The following is a 25,918-nucleotide window of genomic DNA, read 5'->3' as shown; positions in this document are numbered from 1 at the left end:
AGGTATGTTCTTGTTTCCACAACCCACCGAACATTGACATGGATTACAGGATCTTTAACGTGCATATTAGATCTTCTGCTTGCGTATACACACGAAGGGTGTTCAGACACAGGAAGGTCTGCACATATGTTGACCTGGGAGATCGGAAAAATCTCTACCCTTTACCCACCAGGCGCTGTTACTGTGATTCGAACCCAGAACCCTCAGATTGGAAGTCCAACGCTTTAACCATTCGGCTATTCAGTGCGCCCGTATGAGGCAGTTAAATCGCCGCTCCATTCCCCGCGGTCCTCAGCCAGTCTGCTTGTGCCTGTTAAATGAAATGTTATTGTCACCCCCTTCCTTCCTTAGATCCTTCGTTGAAATCACTGAATGACATGATACATAAAGGAAACAAAGTTAGCATAGCAACAAACCTAACACTTATACTACATATACATAGATGTGTGTGCCCAGTATAAAAATTGATGTGTGGTGGAGTTGCTGAAGTTTACATGCATTTGAAGGGAGAATAACTTAAGGCCAATTTGTGTACTCAGCTGTAAGGTGATACATGTCTAATCACTATGCAGTTTTATTTCATTAGTTGATTGATTTGGGTGAGAAAGCAAAGACTGACACAGTTTCCACCCCCACCCCCCACCCTCTGTCTCTCTCTCTCTCTCTCTCAGTCTCTTCTTTTTTTCAAGTTAAAATTTAGGTGAGGAAACAAGGAAGCCACCACTGATTAAAAAACCCAACACATCTTAAGAGTACCAGCGTTGGTACATACTGAACAATTTGAGTCGCTTGGAGCTCAGGGGTTCTTGCGGCAGTCATCTGATGGAATGGTGTAATCCTTTCATCGTCATCACGAAACTGTAGTTAAGTCTGTCGGGTTTTGTGGTGTGTGTGTGTGTGTGTGTGTGTGGTGTGTGTGTGTGTGACACACGTGCGCCGTGGGCGGACCGCTCCACCCGAAGCGCATGACGTGTGCTGTCGTCAGTTTTGGCCTCAGAGAAATAGTTTTTTGCACTCACGTTTGATTGTTTGAGAAGGGGAAAAGGGGCTGGGGGTATGGATCGAAAGAGAGACGGAGAAAAAAGCTGATGAGGGAGAGCTGAGGATCCTCTTCAGTGGTGGCAAAGTGACAAAACGTATTCCAACATCTCAACAGGCTGAAAAAAACAACAACAACCCAACTTGATGTATTTACAACATCCGGCGGGCTGAAACCGCTGTCAAGATAGCATTTACATCACTGCAAACTAAACTGCTGACAAAGGAGAATTTGCAGCATCGTAGACTGAAGCGTTCTCAACTTGTATTCTTAATTCACATCACAAGCTGAAGCGCTGATGAGAGAGTGTTTGCAACATCGCGAACTTGAAAGACGCATTTGCTTAATCGCAAACTGAAAAGCTGACAAGATGTATTTGCAAAATTGTATTGTATCGAATTGGATTGACTTGTAATACATTGTATTGCAAGACATTGCAGTGTATGGCATTATATATATTGCATCACATTGTATTGTATCGTCTTCTTCTTCTACGTTCGTAGGCTTCGACTCCCACGTTTACTCGTATACATCATGTACGAATGGGCTTTTACGTGTATGACCTCGCCATATAGGCAGCCATACTCCGTTATCGGAGGTGAGGTAAGGCAAGGCAAAAGGTTGATTTCTTATGCCCCCTGGGGGCATTGAACTTTATTTTTTTATTGTATTGTATTGCATTGTATTGTATTGTACTTCAGCCACAGCACTTCCTTGACGAACGCATTCGCACAAGACGATCGCAAACGAAAAAGCTGCAGGGAAATAGTTGCAACATCGCACGGGCCGAAAGAGCTGTGTCAGATAAGGAGAAAAAAAAAAAACCGTAAGAATCACAGACGAACGCCCATCTGGCATGATCTGTGTGGGCGATTCATGAGGATTTAATACAGCGACGCCCAGTCTGTCTCTGCTGCCGTCTGCCGCATATGTGTGTAAATTATACGTGCATGCTTCAATACTGACAGTTCATGATACCACCGGCTCTCTGTCTCTCTGACTCTCTCTCTCTCTCTCTCTGTGTCCCTCTCTGTCTCTATGTTTGTGCCTGTGTCTTTCTCTTTTTAACGCGCGGTTCGCACACACACGCACGTACATACACAAACACATCTAGACACACCACATTCACGTACACCCCCTTCATACAGACACACACACACACACACACACACACACACACACACACAGACACACACACATGCACACACACACAGATGCACACACATTGACATACACACATTCGCACATAGGCCTACACATATTTATAAACATTCAAACACACACACACACACGCACACGCACACACACACACACACGGTCCAGACACAGATATAGAGTTCCTCCCGCCCCCCCTCGCTTCATATAATTAGTCCGTATTCCCGTTGTCTCGAGTTCTCCCCCCATCCCACCCCCAGCCCACCCACCCCCACACCCCCACCCTCTACCAATACACAAACCCACAGACTGCATGACTCACAAAAGGAGTTGAAGAAGTGCTTCCTGCTTTGTACCCGCGACATGGCGCCTATGAACCCCCTCACCCCCCCCCCCTCCCAACCCCTCTCCGCCGCTCCCCCCCCCCCCCACACACACAGACCCTAAAAAACAAAAACAAAAAAAAAACCCAAAAAAACTGGCCAACAAAACCAACACAAAAAATGACTCCCTGAACTGAATGTCCCCCAAACCCCACCCCCACCCTCAGCTTATTTCAGCAGTCTTTTGTCTCCTCCTTTTTGAGTCGCCGGGACGTGGCGATGGTAGTGACTAAGAAAGTAGACGCTCTCTCTGTCTGTGTTCTATGTCTTCGTCTGTCTGTCTCTCTTTCACCACTCACAGAGACAATGCATTTTTGTCTGTGTGTACATACCACGTACCAGGCTGAGCCAGTCAGTCGGTGGGGGGTCACTAGTGACGGGGATATGTGTGTGTATGTGTGTGTGTGTGATCTACGCACGTCGTCCATCGCCTTTTTACCTTGTTATCCACTACACTCCGCCCCGGTGCAAACTCGTGTCAACTTGACAAAGAAGGGGAGGGAAGAGGGTGGGTTGGGTTGTCGGGGGTGGGGAAGTGTCCTCTTTTGTCTGTGTCTTCCTTTTCGTTCCTTGTTGTCCCTCTCTAGAGACTGACGAACCTGAAGGCAGATTTCTGGACGCTGTGTTTCCCGCGACATTATACAACGATTTGACCGTTCATTTCCTCCTCCTTGTTTACAAACAGAACAACACCATTTTTGGTGAGGATATTAATATGTACAAATCGTAAATGAACAAAGTAATCAATTTTCAGTTAAGTAGTTGCAAAACTGACTGAGTTATGAAGGTCTGAATGAAAGTGTGGGTAATTGTTCACCCACGAGGTACGGCGAAGGTTAAAGTGATCGACTGATTGGTTGATTGATTTTCCTCTCTTTCCTTCCGCGTTCATTTCAAGGTCAGGATCTTCCTCAAGTTCTGCATCGAACTGAACGTGTAGTTGTGACTGAATTTGCAATGTGTCAGAGATTCGTGCTAGACAACAAAATAACATCTAAAGTAAAAGGTGAATGCACGTTTTAGTTGTTAGTTCTAATTTCTAGTCCCAAACGGAACCCGGGCAGCCGAGTATCTTTGCACTGAGGGATCTGACCAGGCCTTTAAGTTAAGTCGATCAGACGGATTTTCCTGACTAGCTAGCTAGCTAGTTACACTGCAGGTGTCCGTATTTCACAGGCCTGTTTGACGCCAGACTGTGTCATGAAAATGAATAAGCGGAAACGTCTCCCATCCGCCTCGTCCCAGAGTCTCAGACTACGGAACTCATGAGTTAGGTCACTCCACCATCACATGGCAGCACTTACGTTATCTTCTGCATCAGTCTGCGGCATCGATCATCATTAACTTCAAAATAAATGTTTAAAAAGCAGATTTTATTAACAAAGTTTCAAACTTAAAGTGTCTCCGGTTCGTTCAGGTCGCCAAAAGGATCATGTGGCGTCGAGAGGAGGGGAAAAACTATCGCAAAATAAGCGCCCTTCTGTCTCGTCAGTGTCTAGTCGACTGTTAGACCGAGAGCGTATTAAAACGCCTCCTATCCCCCACCCGTCTTCCTCCACCTCACTCCGCCCCGCCCCACCCCCCACACCCCCTCCCGGCCACCCTCCGCCCTTTAAAACACACGCACACACTCACAGACACACAGAGACACATATACGCACAGACACACAGACACTCACACACACATACAGAGAGAGAGAGAGAGAGAGAGCATCCGCGCGCAATAAACGCATACATAAACACAACGTACTGATTCCCCCTTTATCATTCACATACACACACACACACACACACACACACACACACACACACACACACACACAGAGAGAGCTCAAAGTCATGTCTCATTTCAAGGTTACGAAAAAAGATATATGTTTTGGGTAAATAAAATAAAAAATGGGGGTGGGGGAGATTGTGGGATCGAGAGGGTGGGAAACAAAAATGAACACCCTTCCGTCTCTGTCTGGTCCTGTGCCACTACCATGTCGGCAATCAGGCTGGGTCAGTATCCAAGATAGCTGGTGTAGTAGTAGAGGTGGTGGCTGCTGCGGTGCTGACAGACAGAGCAAGCAGCATCTTCACAGCGCCCCCCGCCCCCTACCCCTCTCCCACCCTCCCAACCCCCTCCTTCGTTCTGCTCCCTTATATTATCTGACCACCATCACACTTCCCGGCCGACCCCCGCAGTCAGCCCGCCAGGTGCCACCGGCACCTGTTCCTGGGAACGGAACTGCTCTGCCCCGCCAGAGTCGTTGTAGTAGTAGCAGTAGCTTGGCAGCGGCAGCCGCGTTGTCTTGTTGTCGTCATTGCAGTATAGTACTAAGAGGTAAGCAAGCAAAAGCAGCAGCCTTCGTTATCTACTCAGTCTTCGTTATTTAAGTGTAGCAGCAGTAGCAGCAGCAGCTTCGTAGTCTAGTTGTCGTTATTAAAGTGTAGCAGCAATAGCAGTATCAGTCTTTGTCTTTGTCGTCGTCATCAAAGTGTAGCAGCAGTAGAAGCAGCGGCGTAGTTGTCTAGTCGTTATTACAGTTGGTGTTGCAGCACATGATTAGCAGTATCAGTCTTTGTCTAGTCGTCATTATTAAAGTGTAGTAGTAGCAGCAGAAGCTGTAGTAGCAGCAGCAACAGTAGCCTCAATCGTAGTCCAGTCGTCGCTGTTTCAGTGCAGTAGCAGTCACACTGTGAGCTGCGGCAACAGTAGCAGTAGCAACAGCAGCATCGTTGTGTAGTCGCTATCAAATGTGGTAGCAGCAGCAGCAGCAGCGTTGTCTAGTCGCTGTCAAAGTATATTAACAGTAGTAGTAGCATCAGCAGCGTCGTTGTGTAGTCGCCATTATTAATGTGCTGTAGTAGTAGTAGTAGCAGCAGCAGCAGCCTCGTCTGGTCGTCCTTACTAAAGTGCGGCAGTAACAGTAGCAGTAGCAACAGTAGCGTCGCTATCTAGCCGTCGTTATTAAAGTACAGTAGCAGTAGCAGCAGCAGCGTCGTTATCTAGTCATCTTTATTAAAGTACAGTAGCAGTAGCAGCAGCTGCGTCGTTATCTAGCCGTCGTATTAAAGTACAGTAGCAGCAGCAGCAGCAGCGTCGTTATCTAGTCGTCTTTATTAAAGTACAGTAGCAGTAGCAGCAGCAGCGTCGTTATCTAGTCGTCTTTATTAAAGGACAGTAGCAGTAGCAGCAGCAGCAGCAGCGTCGTTATCTAGTCGTTATTTGAATACAGTAGCAGTAGCAACAGGAGCAGCGTGATGAAAGGCGAGTAGTGGGGAGGGGGGAAGAGGCGAGACGCTCGTGCGGAGTGATTGACAGAGTCAGTGTGGTGGATGCGTAGGTGGGTGGTAGTAGAAGGCACCGAAGGGGATCGGAAATTTGTACAAGTGAGGTCAACGGAGGTTAGAATTTCTAGAGTGGGAAGTAAAGGGAGAAACCGACCATAGGTGTGTGTGTATTAGGGCTTCCTTTTGAAGGTTTACGGGGGGTTGGGGGGGGGGGGGGGGCGGATGGATGTGTTCGACTGTGGTTGCAAGAGAGAGAGACAGAGACAGAAAGAATCGGGATCAAAATTTATTCGCATTTAGGCCTCTGCCCCAAATGAAGGAGAGAGAGAGAGAGAGGGGGGGGGGGGCTGGAAAAGAGAACGAAAACAAGAAAAAGAGAGGGAGGTGGACAGGAAGGGGAGGGGGTTGGGGGGGAGGTTATTTGGTAACTTACGGAATTAATTGTCAAAGCTTCTGTTGAAGACGGACTCCTTCCGGAGAGTTAAACAAGGCAAGGAGAATGTAAGCTCTATCTCTCTGTCTCCCTGTCTCTCTGTCTCTGTCTGTCTGTTTCTCTGTCTCTTCTCTTCTCTCTCCTCCCTCACCCATCTCTCTCTTTCTCTCTCTCCTCCCTCCCCCCTCTCTTCTCTTCTCTCTGCCCACACCCCTACCTCCCGTCTCTCTCTCTCTCTCACCTCCCCCTCTCTCTCAACAACTGGGGTCTTGAAAACGGAGCGCGACCCCGTTGCACGTTGTGTGGTGTATATCCCACTGCGACAGAAGTGATGGGCCTGAACAGCCGTTTGAAATCAGTCTACATATGTGTTTAACCTTGCCTCGTTCACCACTGTTTGCACGTTCTTGGGGGATTACTTGTCAGTGGTGCCGGTGTGTGTGTGTGTGTGTGTGTGTGTGTGTGTGTGTGTGTTCGCGACACAAGTTTGCAGGTGTGAATCAGGTTATTGGCACCAGTTTTGCATAAGTTTCTGCCTGCTGCTTCGATTGATTCAGTCCCCCCTGGTACCAACACCGTTCCCAGTACCCAACCCCCCAAGTTAGTTCTGCTGAGATGGATTGTATCAGGGAAAGTATAGCGTCTCCGGTTGTGGGTCACCTGTCTGTGTGTACCCGTTTGTTTCACACGTGCTTGAACTGGCTGGGCTTCGTAATTTAGAGGTAAGAATCAATGATAGAAGAGGAGTCTGCTGTACCCCTAGTCTGTATGGGTAGCAGTTCACATCTTCCCAGGAAAAAAAGAAAAGAATTTGCGGGTTGGCTACATGGCTGGTTTGGATCCAAGGACAAGGATGGAATTCCGACATTCTTTTAAGTTTGGTTTCGCGTCCACACGATCGTTCAGGATTGGATTCTTCGACTGATATCTTTTTTTTTTTTTTTTTTTAATAAGGGGGTTTTCAATCGATTTGATTTATTGGAATTCAGCTTCTTTTCTTACATTACAATCAGAGGTTTGGTTTTAACTGAAACACACAATCAAACGATGTGTTACTGTCTCTGCGAGTTTACATTCGTGTTTTAGTTTGTTCGTTTCTTCTTCTTCTTCTTCTTCTTCTTCTCTTTCTTTCTTTCTTTCTTTTTGTCTTTTTTTCTTTCTTTCTTTTTTTCCCCCCTTTTCTTTTTTGATTTACGAAGTCATCATCACAAACTGAGTCAATTCAATCCGGCTTTCCTGCTCAGATGGAAAGACATCTCCCCACGAAGGGCATGTCCATGTTTTTTGTTGCTGTTGTTGTTTTTTTTTTGTTTGTTTTTTTTGTTTTTTTTATAAGAGGGGCCTACTGAGAAGAAGTTTGTTGTTTTAGGAATATGAACAATTAGCGAAATGAAAAAATAACTCGGAGTTTTCACCCCACCCCCCTCCCATTGCTGTGGCCTGGATTTAAGCCACCATTGCACCCCCTTGTCTCATTCCCTGATGGTGGTGATGGATGGTGAGCTATTCATGTCAGAAGTGCGAAACAGGCATTTTTCACACAGACGCTTCTTTCTCCTTGTTCTTTACCCCCACCACTCTCTCCCCCCCCCCCCCCCCCGCACCCCTCCGCTTCCTCCTAGCTCCCCCCACCTCCCTTTCCCAACCACCACCACATGTAAGACATTTATAGGCTACTTGCCCCGCAAGCGCCACCGGCTCCTGTGCACATGTAAACATAACATTTATTTTCCCTCCTTATTTGCCGCCACATGCACAGTTAAAACTGTCGCTTGCTTCAGTGCTTCACCACAAGTGTTTGTACGCTTCCACATGCTTGTGTCTGTCTGCAAAGGACAATACGTTCGCACCGTAAAACGGTTATGTGCAGTTGCATAAAACAGTTATGTGGAGGTGGGTGGTGGGCGAAGGAAGGGGGGATCCTTCGCTCCTTTTAGCTCATCAAGTACTTCACAATGGTGCACAGGCGTGCAAACCTATAATATCATGCCACCCTGCTCGCACATGTTGCGTGTTGTTGTGCGTGCTGATTTCCACGTTTCTGCACTCGCTGCTGTCTGCACATTTTTCGCGTTTGTTTGTGTTCGTGTGTGGCGAAATCACCACATGTTTCTCTGTCTGAAACCTCCTTTTCCCTGTGTTTTGTGTGTGTGTGTGTGTGTGCAGTTTCTGTCTCTGTCTGTCTGTCTGTCTGTCTGTCTCTCTCTCTCTTCCTCTCTCATTCTCACTTTCTCTCTCACTCTCTCTTTCTTCCTGTCTTTCTCTGTCCCTGTCTGTCTGTCTCTCTCTCTCTTCCTCTCTCATTCTCACTTTCTCTCTCTCTCTCTGTATCTCTCTCTCTATCTCTGTCTCTCTCTTTCTTCCTGTCTGCCTCTCTGTCCCTGTCTGTCTGTCTGTCTCTCTCTCTCTCTATATATATATTTGGTTGTCCTGTACTTGCTTCTCCTGTCTCAGTACATGCCAATACTTGCTTCCTCGTGTTTGGGGCAATTGGGCCAAGTTGTTTTCTTTCCCTCATGACTTGTGTTGATGTTTTGTTTGAGACACGTTTGTATATTCTTCTTGAAGCACGTTTCGAAAATCGCCCGAGATGGTTGCAAGACTGATTTGCAGGAAGTCTTCAGGAGAAGAAATCTCCCACTTCCTTTGTAGTCCTTGTGCTACAACTGTTAATGGTTGATCTAGTCTGTTTGTCAAGCGCGTTTATTTGATTTTATCTTTTCCATTCATTTATATGTCAAAACCACTTTGATGTTTTTTTCAAACCACGGTTCAGTTAAGCGAGAAAAAGTAATAGTACAGCCCTCCGTCTATCTAGGAAAACAGTGGATTTGCGCCTGAAGGTGTTGCACTGTGTGATCGATGATTAAATAGCCCCATCCCCCCAAAAATGTTAACGTTACTGAACATAAACCATAACAATACGCTAAACCAGTAAAACTACTGAAGAAGCTACGACAAAATTTACTGAACTCACAAGACTAGACATCATAGCGTGCATAGATTTGAAGAAGAAAAAAAGCCAAGGATTTATGAAAAAAATAGACTGAATCTTTTAGTTGAGCCAACTTGAGGTAACAATACGACAGCCCCACGTGTGCATTTTTAATTTTTACGGAATTTGTTCCGATGGCATTTGTTTATACCTGTTAAGGAGGGGTTAAAACTTTCGGGAAAAGTAGCGTGTGTGTTTGTGTGTGTTTGAACAAACTGCCTGCATCACCATCCCACACATACAACGGCAATATCCACATTCCACATTTCTTCACATCCACTCTTCTGTGTGACTGGCGGAGTGAACGACGACCACACCTTGTTGTGTGAACACTACTCATTCCCGTCTTGAGAGAGGAAAATTGTGGATATTGCCAAATAACTATGTTAACCACTTGCACTTTAATGACGAAGCATGCAAATTTGCACGTTGCGGCTTCAACCCGTTCACAAGGGTGGATGAGAGCGAATGCACGTGCACGGCGTTTTGTGTGTCTGAGTGCGGCAGTGTGGGGTTAAGGGTGAGTCCTGCAATTATAAGTGATAGTTGTCGGCACAGTGATTTGCTTTCCTTGTTCGTAAAGTACCCCATTAGACAAGTAAAGGCCTCTCGCGATGACTGTCCTGTGCGTACCCTCCCTGTCAACCGGGGTTGGTTCCCTGATGTGTGTGTGTGTGTGTGTGTGTGAGAGCGCCTGTGGACTGCTGACGTTGGAGAAGTGAATAGGTCGCTAAAGGATGGTACAGCTCTTCACATGATACGTCATCTCCAAGCATCCGTGCGGTCACAGACACGTAGACACAGATATATATACACACACACGCACGCACGGACACAGACACACAGACGCACACATACACACACACACACACAGTTACGTGCGCGCTGGCAGCGCGTTTTTGCAAAACAAGTTTGTGTGTAATTGGTACGATATAAAATGATGTCCCGTAAATTGGGTATTTAGATTTTGTAGACAGAATAGTGTAGAGCTTCGAGTGATGTTTAGATTGGCCATTGACAACCTGCTTAGGAGTCACCCTTGAGGTCAAGTTATTCCCATAAACTATAAGTGACAGACACGAACAGTAACGTGGAGGCTTATGGAGGACAGACAAGTACAGTACTGGAACGATCTCTTCTTGTGGTGAATACATCTCCAAGCCAAGTGCTACTTAGCTCTTCTTTCTTGCGGGTAAATATACATGAAGGGTCGGCCTGCAGATGACAAATCCAAATAACCGAAGAAAGAGATTCAGAAACGAGAGAACCCTTCACTTTACCCGCGTGCAAGTTGATGGAAATAAAAAGCGTTCAGCAACCCTGGCTTAGATCGAGTTGTGTGTTGTACAACTGAAGCCAGAGTTACTGCGCTTGGTTATCGTTTCACATATGAAGAAAGAATTATTAAAACACACACACACACACACACACACACACCTCTAGCCCTCCATGACTATTATTCTGATCATTTTCAGTTCCGCGCTACAAAAAACAACAATACAACAAACAGCTGAGAAATGTTGTCTTCACATGGGTTCCGTTACTGATGTGAATTTTGTGTTGGTATGATTAGAGTGCACCCGTAAGTTCATGCAAAAACACTAACAAATCCCTTTAGGTCACGGGACAGGTGGTATATCCCCAGTGGATGACATAAGGAAGGAGAGCAGTACCATGACCCGTGAAGTTTTGAAGAAAAAAAAAAAGAACTGTGCCGGACACTCATTTTCATAGTTCTGCCCTGCACCTGCTCGAGTCAGTTCTTGCCCATCGTCTTACGCTTTGAATCGGCGTGGTGAAGGGAGCAGTACAATAGACAGTGTCGGAAATATCTATCACTGAAGGAGACACCACAACTGACCACCAAACAATGAAATACATAGCCTAAATCCCCAAACTTCCTTTAATGCGATAGTTGGTGAGGGTATAAATTATGGACTCCTTTCGTATGATAACTGGTGGAGATTTCCCCTCCCTCCCAATTAAATGTAAATCATGTAATAAATGTAATAGAAAAGGCGGCAATACAAGGGCATCCAGGAGTCATGACCTGGATGTGGCCCGGCCCCCTTAGAGTGTAAGGAGTTAAGGGCCGAAACACTTGACTGAGGGGGGCTTCTTCTCTGAAGAAGACCTTGTACTGTCCAGCTCTCACTAGAGTTTCTTATCACTCATCACATGACCACTCTGCCCCTATGGCAGCCCCTGAATCTCTCGGAACAAAGAAGGTTCAACCACTTGAAATTCGACATCGCGATTCTAGAAATATCCAAACTGTCAGTCTCAAATTTCAACATAGTCTTCTTCTCGTAAAGTACATGTTTTGTTGTTTAAATGTTTTTAAATGACCATTGTATTAAGTATTAAGTATATAAAAGACAGTCTGAAAGCAGTATTTCTTACTCGCCTTGACGCATACCATCTCATACTAAACCTCATGATTATGTATGTGTTGATGTGTTCGTGTTATTTTCTTGTTTGTTGATGTATTGGCTGAATGCATGTTAAATGAAAAAGTCCGCTCGCGATTAATGTTCTTAATCTATTTTCCATGCCTCAAGACGTCCCTGGAATCAAATTTGTGTGTGTGTGTGTGTGTGTGTGTGTGTGTGTGTGTGTGTGTGTGTGTGTGTTTTAACATTAGATCTGTCTAAAAATGTGTTAGTATGAGCGCGAGCGCGCGTTGTGGATTATAAGTGTTGGGCACAGACGACTGTACTGTGAGAGGAGGTGGGGGGCCAATCTGATAAGACTTTGTGAATTGTTCCGCAGCAGATAATATTATGACTTGACAATGATAAATGTCTGTCAAAAGACCTGAGTGTCGCCAGCTAACATCCATCAACCGAATACCACCACTTCTTTCACACCCTTTGTTTCTGGAGGAATGTGTAGGTTCTGGCCTGTCCGTTTGTCTGTCGATTTGACTGTATTATTTATGTACCACGATGTTTCTCGAACGGCCATGCTCAGAATGGTGCACTGACTAGTGAAAAAGTTGAGTGTATCGGTTGCGTATCGTATCTTCTTCTTCTTCTCATTCTTCATCTCCTTCTTCTCCCTCTCTTCCCCCTCCTCCTCCTTCTTCTTCTTCCTCTGCTGTTGCTGCTGCTCTCACTCCTCCGTTTCTTCTTCGTTCGTGAGCTGCAACGTAACTCCCACGTTACACATATTCTATTCTACATATTCCACACCACATCTGCTAGGCAGATGTATAACCAGCAGTATCACGTTCAATCAAGCCTTGAAGCGCATGCATATTATAACTGTGTACCTATCAGAGGGGATTTCTTCTGCAGGTTTTGCCAGAGGACAACACTTACATATTACGAAGGGTAAAGACAAATTGTGTTAGTGTTCTTTTGTGAAGGGGAATAAAACAGTGTAGTACTGAATTGCTCCTAAAAAAAAAAAAAATCAGGCCCTGAGTGCATGCATATAATTGTATACCTATCAGAGTGGATTTCTACTACAGATTTTGCCATGGATTTCTACTACAGATTTTGCCAGAGGACAACACTTACATAAGTATTTTGGGAAGGGGGAAAACAGTGTAGTAGTGAAGTGTGGGATTTTTTTGCGAAGAGGAAAAATAAGTGTGGTACTGAAGGTTCCTCCTCTACAGCCCTGCTGTGGACCCCACCCCAGGCCTGACGACTGTACTGTGAGAGGAGGTGGGGGGCCATGCTGATGATGATCAGAATGAGTGAAGAGACGGGAGGAATGCTGGGTCCTGGCGACCTGTCAATCTGCAGTGGTCGCTGGCCCGTCACCCCTGTCAGCAGGCTCACTTGTCTGTCACACATCGCTGTTGACTTGTCTCACCTGGCTTCACCTGGAGGGGAAGGGGGGTCAGGGGGGTGGGGGTGGGGGGCTCCACCACAACACCAACAGCTTGAGGAAAGGGACTGACTGACTGACTGACTGACAGGGTGGAGCTGTTACTGTGACTTCCTGTCAGACAGGAACTTTCTCGATACGTGTTTTTTTTTGGGTTTGTTTGTTTGTTTGTTTTTTTTGTTTTGTTTTGTTTTGTTTTATGTTGTGTTTTTTTCGCACAACACTTGCCGTACTTCCAGAAGGGCGTTCTCGCTACTGATAGTGTACTAAACAAGTAAAACGAAGAGCTGCTGCATTATGGAAACCTGTCATATTATCATTATGTCAAACCCAAACTTTCTGGAGACTTTCTTTTCCCCTCTTCTTCTTTTGGTTGGTTGGTTGGTTGGTTATTGTTCACAAGACAACTTCCACAGTTGAAGTGTTTAATGTTATAGCAGGAGGTCCACAACTGATAGTGCTGTGAAAAAGGGACAGAAGGTATAAACAGCATCATGTCAAATGGTTGACTGACTTTCTGAAGACTGTTTTGTCCACAAAAAAACAAGGCTCATACTTCGGGTTTCATATAGATTTGTTGTAGCACTTGAAGATTTTTGGGGGGATGGGGGGGGAGGGGTAGAGGGTGGATGGGGGTTGTTTTATAAGACGATTAAAGCTTGGACTTTTCGCTGCCAATTATTTTACGTGCGGCAAAATGAAGAATTCAAATTCAAGAGCAGGTTTTGCTAGTTAAAACTGTGTACTTTGTTTGTTTCTTTCCCCAAGAAAGTCCGAAGTGACGTTGAGTAGATTGTCAGTAAAATTTCATGGTGGGTACGGAGAGCAGTGCAGGTTTCCCAAATGACCACAGATCTCTGCTCTCCATGACTGCCACAAACTGACGTCCAGCATACACGACGCTTACACGGTTCTTTGACGTTGTAATTTGTCAGCAAAAAAACTCCCCTAATCAAGGCGAATTAGCACGATTTCTTTTGCCATACAGATACAGACCCCAGTCTTCCTTCCCCTTCCACTTCCCCATCTGTGTGTGTGTGTGTGTGTCTTAGCAGGCCGAATTAGCACGATTTCATGTGAGATAAAGATCCCAGCCCCCCCTCCCCCCCCCCCCCACACACACACCCTCCCGACCCTTCTCTCTCTCTCCGTGTCCGTCTGTCTCTGTCTCACACCCTCGCTCCCTCTCTGTTTTTCCTCTTCTCCCTCTCTCTTTGTCTCTGTCTCTGTCTCTCTCTGTCTGTCTCTCTCCCTGCCCCCCCCCCCCCCCCTTCTCTCTCTCTCCTTGTCTGTTAGCCCCAGTAGCCCAGGCCCCGACTTCAAAGGGGGGAGGTCAGAAGGTAATTGAGGATGAGGTATCAGCCAGAGGTATCAGAGTGGAGTGTGAGAAACTCCCCCACGTCCACCCCGTGCCTGATTAACTGCTCAGCACCCCTCCCAGCCCCCCCTTAACCCACTATCTCTTTGCCAGCCTCCTCCCCCTCCTTCTCCTCTCCTCTTCCTCCTCATTCTCCTCCACCTCCTCCTCCTGCCCGCACCGCTTGCCCAGTAGTTCCGTCCCCGAGAGATGTAAACTCTGCCGAGGTCGGTTGCAGATCACTTCGTTTCCTCCCTCTTACCCACTAACTAGTACACCTTGCAAGTCTTTGCTTCTGCTTCTGAAGAAGGGGGGATGGCTTGGTTGGCTTGGGTGGGGTATGAGCTCTAGCACTACTGACCTGCTGATAGAGCCTGGACGTCTTATATTTGTATAAAAGATGAAAATAAGATAAGATGAAATAAAAAGCCAAGGAGTGATGTCTGTTCCCTGCCCTCGCGGTCGAGTTGTACGTGCTGACAAGGATTATGGGAAAGAGAGGAGAGGGTGAATAGGGAGCGGGGTGTAAGGGGGGGGGGGGGTTGGGCTGGGTGGGGGGTTTAGTAGGTAATGAGATAATGTTTGGGCGCGTGGGAAAGAACGTCTGAATGTTGCTGACGAGCTGAAATTATAAAGAGCGCTTTAGATGCCTGCAGTAGTCTTTTTTTTTTTTTTTTTTTTTTAATATATGCATGTATGTATGTTATATGTATTATATATCTCTGTGTGTGTTATAATTATTCTTAGCCCGCATCATCATCTGTCTGATACTTGTGTCCATGCCTGTCTGTCTGTCTCCCTCCCAATCTCTATAGAGCTCTCTTTCTTTCTTTTTCCCCTTCTCTCTCCTTTCTCTCTCTCTCGCTCTCTTTCTTTCTGTGTATCTTTCTCCTCTCTGTTCCTCCCTTCCACTTGCTCCTTTCTGTCTTTCTTTATTATTCTTCCTTCTCCTCTTCCTCCTCCTCCTCCTTCGTCTTCTTCTTCTTCTTCTCCTCCTCCTCCTTCTTCTTTTTCTTCATCTCTTCTTCCTCCTCTGATTCTTTTTCCTCTTCTTCTCCTATTCCTTCTTCTCCTCACCACCCTCGACCCACACCGATCCTTTCTCTCATTCCTTCGACTGACGACTTTAACGACTGGTAGTGATTCCATTAGTTGTATGTTCCTTGATCAGATCACAGAGACCCCCACCTCCCTGCAAAATACCCGACGGGACACGTTCTGTCACATCGTATGAAAACAAGCGTCGAGTTACAAACAGGTCTCAAATTTTTGGTTCAGTTCATCCTTTTTCGATGCAGAGCGCTGTCTAAACATAGGTAGGAATGAATCGGCACGTTAAGGTCAGAATCTACGTGACAGTTGCGAAGGTAACGGGTTTGCTACTCTTTTTGTTGTTGTTGTTGCTTTGTTGTTGCCTGGAATGTCTTTCGCCCCGACCTCTCGGTAACAGTTGTATGTATGTCTCCCATTCCCGATATGTCAACGGGGCGCAACAATGTCCACAGCTGTGATCGGACTTAATGGTATAATACTTTCTTGTTGTCCTGTCGAATGCGCTGTATCTGTATCGCGACATTTTCAAGTAAAGTACTGTTTTAAAACAGTTGTGAACAGAGGGGTTGATTGAGCCTTGATACCTGAGAAGACGACCGTGACAGCTCAAGATCCGTCGGTCGTAAAGAGCAGCGAAAATGATAGGAATCATGAAGAAGGTATACACTATTGTGGGTGTGTGCATGACGAGCTTTCTTGGTCGGCAGACGTTCAGACACACTGCGGACAAAGGCCACTAGTGTGTTCCAAGCCATCTGGATGATTGTGTCGGTGCAATGCCAGACTCGTCCTTCCGTTGTTCTCTCTCTCTGTCTGTCTGTCTGTCTGCCTGTCTGTCTTTCTTTCCCTCTCTTTCTCCCCACCCCCTCTTTCTCTCCATCTTTCTTCCCCATCTCTCTGTCTGCCTTGCTCTCTCTCTCTCTCTTTCCCTCTCTTTCTCCCCACCCTCCCCCCCTCTCTCTCTCCATCGTTCTTCCCCCCCTCTCTCTCCCTTACTCTCTCTCTCTCTCACTCTCTTTCCCTCCCATTCTCCCCACCATTTTCTCCCCCCCTCTCTTCCCTTCTCTCTCTCTGTGATTGTCTTCCCCAACCCACTGTTCCCTTTGACATTGGCAGATGGCCCAGTTCAGTAAACGATTTATATAGCCTTGTCCTCCCCCGCCCCCTCTCTCTCTCTTTCCTGTAGTCTGTCTATATTAATCACCTGGTGCAGAACTGGCAAAGGGATGATTCTAATTAAATTCACCACCACCCACTCCCACCCCTCTTTCGTCAATTTATTAAACAAATTAATGTTCGAGTCAGGACGGAGCCAAAACGGAAGTGTGCGTTCTTCGTTGTTTGAGTGTCGGTTGTGTTGACCTGAGATGAATACCCTTCAGCCGACATTTTTCTGATGATTTGTGATAAGTTCATTGACGCCCACAACCAGTTCCGAACAATGGGTTTAAGGGGTAGGGTGGTTGGAAAATCGTCGCTTCCAAGACTTGATCAGCGCGATAGGTTTAATTATGCGAAGGTCAGATATCTGCTCTTTTGCTTTTTGTTTGTTTGTTTGTTTAACAGCAGATGTATGTATGTACGTATGACAGTCAGTCGTGTCCGACTATGACCACCAGAACAGCAGAGGAAGCAACTGCTGTCCCGATTATCTGGGCTAGAATTTGATCATAGTGGGAGAGTGTCTTGCTCATGTTACATCCCCACCCGGTCAAGAGGTTTGTAGGACAGTCGGCATTGGGGATGGTTCCTCAAAAGCCAACTAGCTCCCAAAGCTGCAGCACTAAGAGCCAGTGCAATTTTCCCTCCAAGTCAGAGAGTCATAGTCCTGCTTAAAAAAAACTAAGCTGTAAATGATGTTCCACTGCAATGGAGAACCCATTGATAATACAGCTCTCACTTTGCTGTTTGCTCAACTGTGGTGTAGCGTATATGGATCAGTCAGCACTCTTTGACCTTTTCTGGAAACGGAAACGTCGATTACATCTAAAACGGGGGTGTTGAGGGTGGGTGTACGGTTGTGGGGGTGGATAAGTGTGTTTCTAGACATAACACTTTGATTGACATCACAGTGCACGTCTGCTAACAGGAGGAAGTTGGCAGAATGGTTAAGGCGCTTGTCCTACCCTTTCTTCCCAAGTTTGACAGGAAAATCAAACTGGGCGTCTGGTCATTCGGATGAGACTATAAACAAAGGTCCCGTGTGCAGCACGCACGTGGCGCGCGAAAAAGGAACTCACGGCAGCAAGATTGTTGTACTCTGGCAAAATTATGTGGGGGAAAAACTCCCCTCTGATAGGTACACAGATGTATTAATTCTATGAATGCACTCAAGACCTGATAAGCGTTATGCTGCCGTCGGGTACCTGCATAGCGGATGTGATGTCGCGCATATTGGACTTTTCCGAACGCAGTGACGCCTCCTTGAGAAACTGAAACTGAACAGGAATGACACCAGTTTGCAGCTGAGTGCTAAATTAAATCGTGGAACTTCCGTACTACTCCACTCTCTTCCGTCACGTAAACAATTATGTCAGGCAGAGAAAGTTGGAATGAATGATGGAGGTCTGGTTTTGGTTTTAATTTGTTTCCGGTCTATCAGTCCAGCAATGTCACAGACTTGTCACTTGCCTCCTCCCCCCCCCCCGTCCCCCCCCACCCCCAGTCCTCATTCACTTCTTTTCCCCATCATTATTTCTTGACTGAATGCAGAAGATCTAAAACACGCTGCCGTTAAAGATCCCATGTAACCGATACCTTCATTCGACAAATACATTTTTTTTTTTTTGGAGGGGGTGGGGAGGGGGGGGGGAGATGGGTATGTTTCTTGGTTTGTCTGTCTGTTCAATCAATCAGTAAATCAATAGATAAATAAATAAAACTGTGGGAGTGTGTCGGAGGAGGAGAAAGACGAGGAGGAGGAAGAACGACGAACGCAAAGAACCAGGGAAGAAGGAATAATTAGGGAGGTGTAGGCAGGGAGACGAGAGGGGGAGGGGGGGGGGGTAAGAAGGTCCGGATGGAGTCGGGTGGGGAAGGGGCTTGCAATGCGGTGAAGGTGTATCTGTATCTGCACGGCTGTGACAAGAGCGCTGCAGCAGCGGTGAGGCCAGGCCAGCCTGGGAAGTTAGTTGTTAATTAGGGGAGCCCGGGCCCTGGTCTTACTCCTTGATTGGGAGGAGGTGGGGGTGGGGGGTGGGGGGACGAGGGGGGACAGATAAAAAGGGAAGAAAAAACACAAAAAAACGAGCCATGTCTCCACTGTCTCTCTGTTTCTGTCACTCTCTCTGTCTCTCTCTGTGTCTCTGTCTGTCTGTCCCTCTTTCTTTCTCTCTCTTTCTCTTTAACACACACACACACACACACACACACACACACACACACACACACACACACACACACACACACACACACACTCACTCACTCACTCACTCTTTCTCTGTCACTCTCTCTCAGTCCCTCTCTGTCTCTCTCTCTCTCTATCTCCTCTCTCTCTCAATCTCTCTCTCTTTACTCTTAGTCCCCCCCCCCTCTCTCTCTCTCTCACCTCATTAGTCGGCGGGGTTTAACGAGGGTTGGAGCCGTTAGCAAAGTAACTCTTGCAGCGCCGCGGCAAGCAGAGCAGTGTCTGTGCGGGGGTCTTTTACCTGCGCCTGCCCTCATCATGTATATCATCAGTTGATGAGGTGGGAGGACTGGGGGTGAGGGTTGGGGTGGGTGGGGCAGAGGGGAGTGAGGTGTGGGGCAGAGGGGGGTGTGGGAGGTGGGTGGAGGTCATGAAGATCTGCTCTCTGTCTCCATACATGTTTCACTGTTTCTGTGTCTGTCTGTCTGTCTCTCTGTCTGTCCGTTTCTCTGTCTGATTTTTTTTTCTGAATGGCTCTCTCGGTTTCTATATTTCTCTGTGTCTGTTTCCGTGTATATGTCTATCTGTATGCCTGTCTGTCTCTGTCTCTGTCCCTTTACAGAAAGAATGCGTTGCAGCGTGTTAAACCTTGGACACGGTGTCCTTTTATGTGTACCCGTCTTTCTGTCTAGAGCTATTTCTCTCTCTCTCTTTCTCTCTTTCTCTCTCTCTCTCTCTCTCTTTCTCTGTCTCTCTGTCCTTTCTCTCTCTCCTTTCTCTCTCTGTCTCTCTCCGTTCTCCCTCTCTCTTTTTTCTCTCTCTCCTTTCTCTCCTCTCTCTCTGTCTCTCCCTGTCTCTCTCTCCTTTCTCTTCTCTCTCTCTCCTTTCTCTCTCTCAATCTCTCCTTTCTCTCCCCCCTCTCTCTCCTTTCTCTCTCTCTCTCTCCTTTCTCCTCTCTCTCTCTTTCCTGTCTCTCCTCAGTCTCTCTCTTTCTCTCCTTTCTCTCCTCTCTCTCCCTCTGTCTTTCTCTCTTTCTCCTTTCTCTCTCCTCTCTCTCTCTTTTCTCTCCCCCCTCTCTCTCCTTCCTCTCCTCTATCTCTCTCTCCTCTTTCTCTCTTTTCCTGGATGCGCCCTGTAATACAATTACATGATGTTCGTGATGTGATTTGTTCATCTTCCTGGGGAGGTTTTCAAACACATCACATTCAAACACACCACACACGTATGCACACACACACACACACACACACACACACACACACACACACACACACACACACACACACACACACACACACACACACACACACACACAGATAGAGATAGATAGATAGATAGATAGAGAGAGAGAGAGAGAGAGAGAGAGAGAGAGAGAGAGAGTCTTTTTGTCTGATCGCATTCTGTCTCAGCTTACGTTCCCACTCCTACCTTTCTTCTTCGTCCTCCTCCTCCTTTTCCATTCCCCTCCTTCTCAGTTCGGTGTTCTGGACTGCTTCCAGTTAGCGCGTGTTTGCGGTGTCAAAGTGGTTGTGAGAAATGGAAAGCCGAAGACAAGCGAGGAAGGTGTTATGTGTGTAAAACATTTTCCCACCTCTTATCTCCTCTGTCAGCAATATATGACGTGGAGTTGACGTGACGCACGCCATATATTCCTTCTCCTACCCACACCCACACACACCCTCTCTCCACCCCCACCGTCCTCTCTCTCCCTTCCCCTCCCTACCCCCCCCCCCCCTCTCCTCTCTCTCTCTCCCCTCCCCACCCCTCTCTTTCTCTGTATGTGTCTGAAAACCCATTGCGAACTATGTTTACCCTGAGGAAATGCAAACACCAGTGCGAAAGTAGGGTAAAGCTATTTATTGTGTGTGCGGTTTTGTAGATATGATGACATTTTTCCAAACCCGCGGAGAGGGAGAGGGAAAGGGAAGGACGGAGAGAGAGAGAGAGAGAGAGAGAGAGAGAGAGAGAGAGAATAACAAAGGATTTTACATTGTGCGGTTTTGTTGATGTGGTGAGATTTTTAGATCGCGAAGAGGGGTTGGGGGGTGAGAGAGAGAGGGGAGAGAGAGAGAGAGAGAGAGGGAGGGGGGAGGGGTATTATATTGTACGGTTATGTTGATGTGATCACATTTTTTAGACCGCGAAGAGGGGGGGTGGGGGTGAGAAAGAGAGAGAGAGAGAGAGAGAGAGAGAGAGTTATAAAAGGTCATGTATATATTGTGCGGTTATAGTGATGTTTCGATATTTTTAACTGTTTATGAGAGAGAAAGATAGGGAGAGTAACAGAGAATAATGAAGGGTATTGATATTGTGCGGTTATGTTGATGTTATGATAATTTTAAACCGTGAAAAGGGGGTGAGAAAGAGAAGGATGGGGATAGAGAGACAGAGACAGAGAGACAGAGGCGATGGGAGAGACAGAGAGACAGACAAAGAGAGTGAGAGAGACAGAGACACAGAGAGAGATGTCTCACACGTTCTGCTGGTTGTTCTGTTGCAGAGAGGTGTCATCCATTTGAATGGGGAAAAATACTTCATCGAGCCGCTGAAAAACTCGTCATCAGCGTTTTCATCGTCGTCGTCACCGTCACCGTCGTCATTACCACTTCATCGAAGACCACATATCATCTATCAACAACAGCCTGCCAAAAATCATTTTTCGTCCAACTGTAGTGTTACAGGTAACGAGGGGATCAAGTACAACACACACACACACACACACACACACACACACACACACACACACACACATTAAGTTTCCACTGACCGGCTGTAAATCTGGATTTGAATGTTTTTTTTAGGAGTGTACTGTGTTTTATGTGCGCATGAGGGGTGATGGTTTTAAAGAATTAAATCGGACTTGAAAATAGCGGTAGTGATAAGAAACTCTAGGGAGACCTGGTACTGTCCAGCTCTCCCTATAGTTTCTTATCACAGACAATATTTTCAAGTCCGATTTGATAACATTTTAAAGGTAAAATGTTACCCAACTGTAGTCATAATTTCGCTGTATTCGTAGCCCATCTATGGGATGCAAGGTTTCAACTGTTAAGCCCAAGAGGCGTCACTTTAACTGAATCCAAACTTGATCTATACATTGCCTGAAGTTCAGTGAACAAACATTGACGACATTCTTTTTTTTCCTTGCGGATAATATGTTCCGTAATTTAAACAGGGGTCTGCTTTTTGTTTGTTTGTTTGTTTCAACTGGGCCTTGTTTGTTTCAACTGGGCCTTCCCCGACTAACTATACCACAAACACTAAAGTTGATGAATTATCGTTAAAAAAAATCAGTCCCTGCTAGCAGCTATTTTTGACTAATTATGATGGCGAATAACAGACACACAAAATGATGTTTGCACTTGTTTTTTTTTTTAATGAAGTATTATTGGGAACCACAGCGACACTAATTTAATGATCCAAGTATCTGCTATAGTAAGAAGAAGTAGACGAAGGGTGAGGATGGGAGTACTGAAGCAATGAGGTGAGTGGAGAGGTGGTTTGGTGGATAAGGGGGCATGTGGATACAGAAGATGTGTATGAGAGAGAGAGAGAGTGTGTGTGTGTGTGTGTGAGTGAGTGTGTGTATGTGTGTTTGCGTGTGCGTGCGTGTGTGTGTGTGTGTGTGTGTGTGTGTGTGTGTGTGGTTCGATGTGCGTGTGCGTGTGCGCTTGCGTGTGTGTGTTTGTGTGTTGTGATGCCTGCTGAGGAGGTTTAGGCTTTAAAGGCAAAGGTAAAAAGTCTGAAGCTCCAAAGGAAAGGCACAAGCAGCGCACAGAGTGCCCAGGGACCATAACTATAACTCTTCCTAACTCTCCACGTGAAGTGAGCACCAGGGGAACTCGGTTGGGGGTTGTAATGGTACCGCTACTTACACTGTGACTTAGTTTAGAGTGCTCAGGGGAAAGAGACAGAGACAGAGAAACAGATCATTTCTTTCTCTGGATAGCTATCTCCCTCCCCCCCCCCTCTCTCTGTCTCTCTCTCTCTCTATCTGGCTCACACACGCAGATGACAGAGCCAGAAAGATAAAAACAGAGAGAGAGAAGGGGAGGAATGGAGAAAGATATGGTGGGAGGGAAGCAGGCTGGCAGTACCTCAGACAAACGTTCAAGTGTCACTTCAGTGTCTTCTAGTCAGACGAATAAAACGCAGATGGGAACAGGTATATGTTTTTCTTCTCTCTCTCTCTCTCTCCCTCTCGCTTTCTCTCTCTCTCTCTCTCTCTCTCTCTCTGTCTCTGTCTCTGTCTCTCTGTTTTTCTCTCTCGCCCCCCCCCACCCCCTCACTTGTGGCGGAGGTCAATGTTCTTGAACGGAAGAGGAGGTTACATACGTCCGTTCACCCCTCCCCTCACCCACTTCCATCTCTCTCTCTCTCTCTTTCGATCCGTCTCTCTCCTACGACACACACTGGAGGGAGAGGAGGGAAGGGGAGGGGAGGGGAGTTATCATGAGCAAAACGTGTAACTACATGCAGATACTCATTCCCTGTAGATATGATCTGCAGTGCAGTTGTTGTTTTATTTATCATCTTAAAATGTTCCTCATGTTGTCATTTTCCTGCAAATGAATTCCGTTTTACAAGGAAGGGAAGGTGGGAGGGTAAGGGTTCGACAGTAGCGCCAGAGGGTGTTATTTTGTGTGTGTGTGTGTGTGTGTGTGTGTGTCGTTGTTGCTGCTGCTGCTGCTGCTGCTGTTGCTGCTGTTGTTGTTGTTGTTGGTGGTGGTGGTGGTTTTTTCAGGGCAGGTGTTTGTTTTTTTATCCCCACCCGCCACGCCCCATTGGGATCATTCCAGGCGTTATGTACTAGTGGCAACAAATATTGATATGAGAAACGTCACGCCGTTGGTTTGGTTTACAAACACCAACGTGGAGAGGTGGCCTAGTGGTTAACGCGTCCGCCTTGGAAGCGCCGGAGAGGGATCGGGATGGAATCCCACACAGGCGGCCAGAATCTTCTCCCTCATCCGCTAGACCTTGAGTAGTGATGGTCTGGATGCTAGACATTTGGATGAGATGATAAACCGAGGTCCTGTGTGCAGTATATGCACTTTGCGCTTGCTAAAGAACCAAAGATTTTTTTTTTTTTTAAGTGTGGTTCTGCACTGCGTCGACACGATCTCCGCGCGGGAGAGCAGCCCGAATTTCACACAAAGAAATCTGTTGTGACCAAAAAAAAAAAAAAAAAAAAAAGAAAAACAATAAAAATTAATTCGAAACTAAACATCGACAGACGCACAAAATCGTTCATCATACACAAAAGACCAACACCAGGCTTCTACTGCGTGCATTATAGCAAAGACCCGTGACAAGCACTGTGCTTCATGAAGCACAAAGGATAATGACTCCTCAGCTCCAAACAATGCCATGTATGCTACTAGTTCCATTGTTTGGATCCGTTCACACTGTGTTGGCTCCAAGAAAGGTAGAAGGTAGAACTGAAGTGGGAAAAATAAAACACACACACAAAAAAAAGCTAACAAACAAACAAGAAACAAACCCAAAAGCAAACAAACAAAACAAAAAAATAGAAATCTTCAGCAGTAACGTATGTATAGATATATAGCTAGAACACGCATAAAAGAGGTTTAGTAAAGCAGTATCGTCATTACTACACAGGAAAACGTGATCCTGTACTGACGAGCTTCCAAGTTTCCGATGTATTTAAGGAATTGACAGTTGTCAAAAATAATATTAACAAGGGAAGTAAGGGAGTTTGTAGCTAAGCTTCTGTAAACAAGGGAAGGAAAGGGATCTGTGCGTAGTCTGTAGTTAGGCTTCTGTAAACAAGGGAAGGAAAGGGATATGTGCATAGTCTGTAGTTAGGCTTCTGTAAACAACTAAAGGAAAGGGATCTGTGCGTAGTCTGTAGTTAGGCTTCTGTAAACAACGAAAGTAAAGGGATTTGTGCGTAGTCTGCAGTTTGGCATCTGTAAACAACGGAAGTAAAAGGATGTGTGCCTAGTCTGCAGTTAGGCTTCTGTTAACAACGAAAGTAAAAGGATTTGTGTGTAGTCTGCAGTTAGGCTTCTGTTAACAACGAAAGTAAAAGGATTTGTGTGTAGTCTGTTGTGCGTAGTCTGTAGTCAGGCTTCTGTTAACAACGAAAGTAAAGGGATTTGTGCGTAGTCTGCAGTTAGGCTTCTGTTAACAACGAAAGTAAAAGGATTTGTGCGTAGTCTGCAGTTAGGCTTCTGTTAACAACGAAAGTAAAAGGATTTGTGCGTAGTCTGTAGTTAGGTGCCTGTTAACAACGAAAGTAAAAGGATTTGTGCGTAGTCTGTAGTCAGGCTTCTGTTAAAACGAAAGTAAAGGGATTTGTGCATAGTCTGTAGTTAAGCTTCTGTTAACAAGAAACGTAAGCTGTAAACAAGAAAAATAGGGAGTTTGTGTACCTAAGCTTCCGTTAAGAAAGAACAATGAGGCTGGGAAAGTAAAGGATTTGACAACAATAAAGAGAGGTAACTCTCCCCATTTACAAATACACAACTTCCAAGTCAGTGCTGTTTACGCTACCGCTTCAGCTAGAACACAGGTAAGTGAAAAGGTACATTGGAACAAGCGCCGACGCTTCCTCAAAAAAGCAAGCTCCAGGCTTGCCCTCATACCAATCATGTATCAATCAAGCAATAACAGGATGGATGAAGCTTCCTGTTAGTTACGTAAGATGAAACAACTTCTCTTCTTTTTCTTTGTCCAGAAAATTTCAAGCATCACAGGTTAAAAAAGACCAACGCCTCAGCCAGAGCAGCATCTACTACAGCATCACCACCACCACCATCCACACCACCACTAGAAGAAGCAGCTGGCAGCAGCAGCAGCAGCAGCAGCCCACCACCACCACCCCAGCCGCACTGCCACAGACTTTGTTGTGAAGAATTCCAGAGACAGTAATGTCAGGAGGGATAACTCCAGCAGCGGCAGGGGAGAGGAGGAGGAGCAGCAGCAGCAGCAGAAGGAGGAGGAGGGGGAGGGGAAGGAGGAGGCTGGGGTTGGTAGCTCTGGCGGCGCTCCTATGGGGAGTGCCGGCCACCGACA

General features: G+C 46.3%; 2 protein-coding genes across 2 annotated transcripts in view; both read left to right on the top strand.

Annotated features, from left to right (window-relative positions):
* Positions 1-25,774, top strand: part of LOC143299618 (uncharacterized) — a 77,401-nt gene extending 51,627 nt beyond the window's left edge. The window contains exons 3-4 of the mRNA XM_076612912.1: positions 21,378-21,558; positions 25,581-25,774. Of these exons, the coding sequence (XP_076469027.1) occupies positions 21,378-21,558; positions 25,581-25,774 (375 nt within the window). The remainder of the gene's footprint in view (positions 1-21,377; positions 21,559-25,580) is intronic.
* Positions 25,775-25,874: 100 nt separating this feature from the next.
* Positions 25,875-25,918, top strand: part of LOC143299616 (A disintegrin and metalloproteinase with thrombospondin motifs 9-like) — a 79,421-nt gene continuing 79,377 nt past the window's right edge. The window contains exon 1 of the mRNA XM_076612910.1: positions 25,875-25,918. This exon is cut by the window's right edge and continues 121 nt beyond it. Within this exon, the coding sequence (XP_076469025.1) occupies positions 25,896-25,918 (23 nt within the window). The 5' untranslated portion in view covers positions 25,875-25,895.

This window comes from Babylonia areolata, chromosome 25 (genome assembly GCF_041734735.1).
Source record: "Babylonia areolata isolate BAREFJ2019XMU chromosome 25, ASM4173473v1, whole genome shotgun sequence".
Lineage (NCBI taxonomy): Eukaryota > Metazoa > Mollusca > Gastropoda > Neogastropoda > Buccinidae > Babylonia > Babylonia areolata.
Note: the sequence above shows the minus strand (reverse complement) of the source record. Positions and strands in the feature narration are given on the sequence as shown.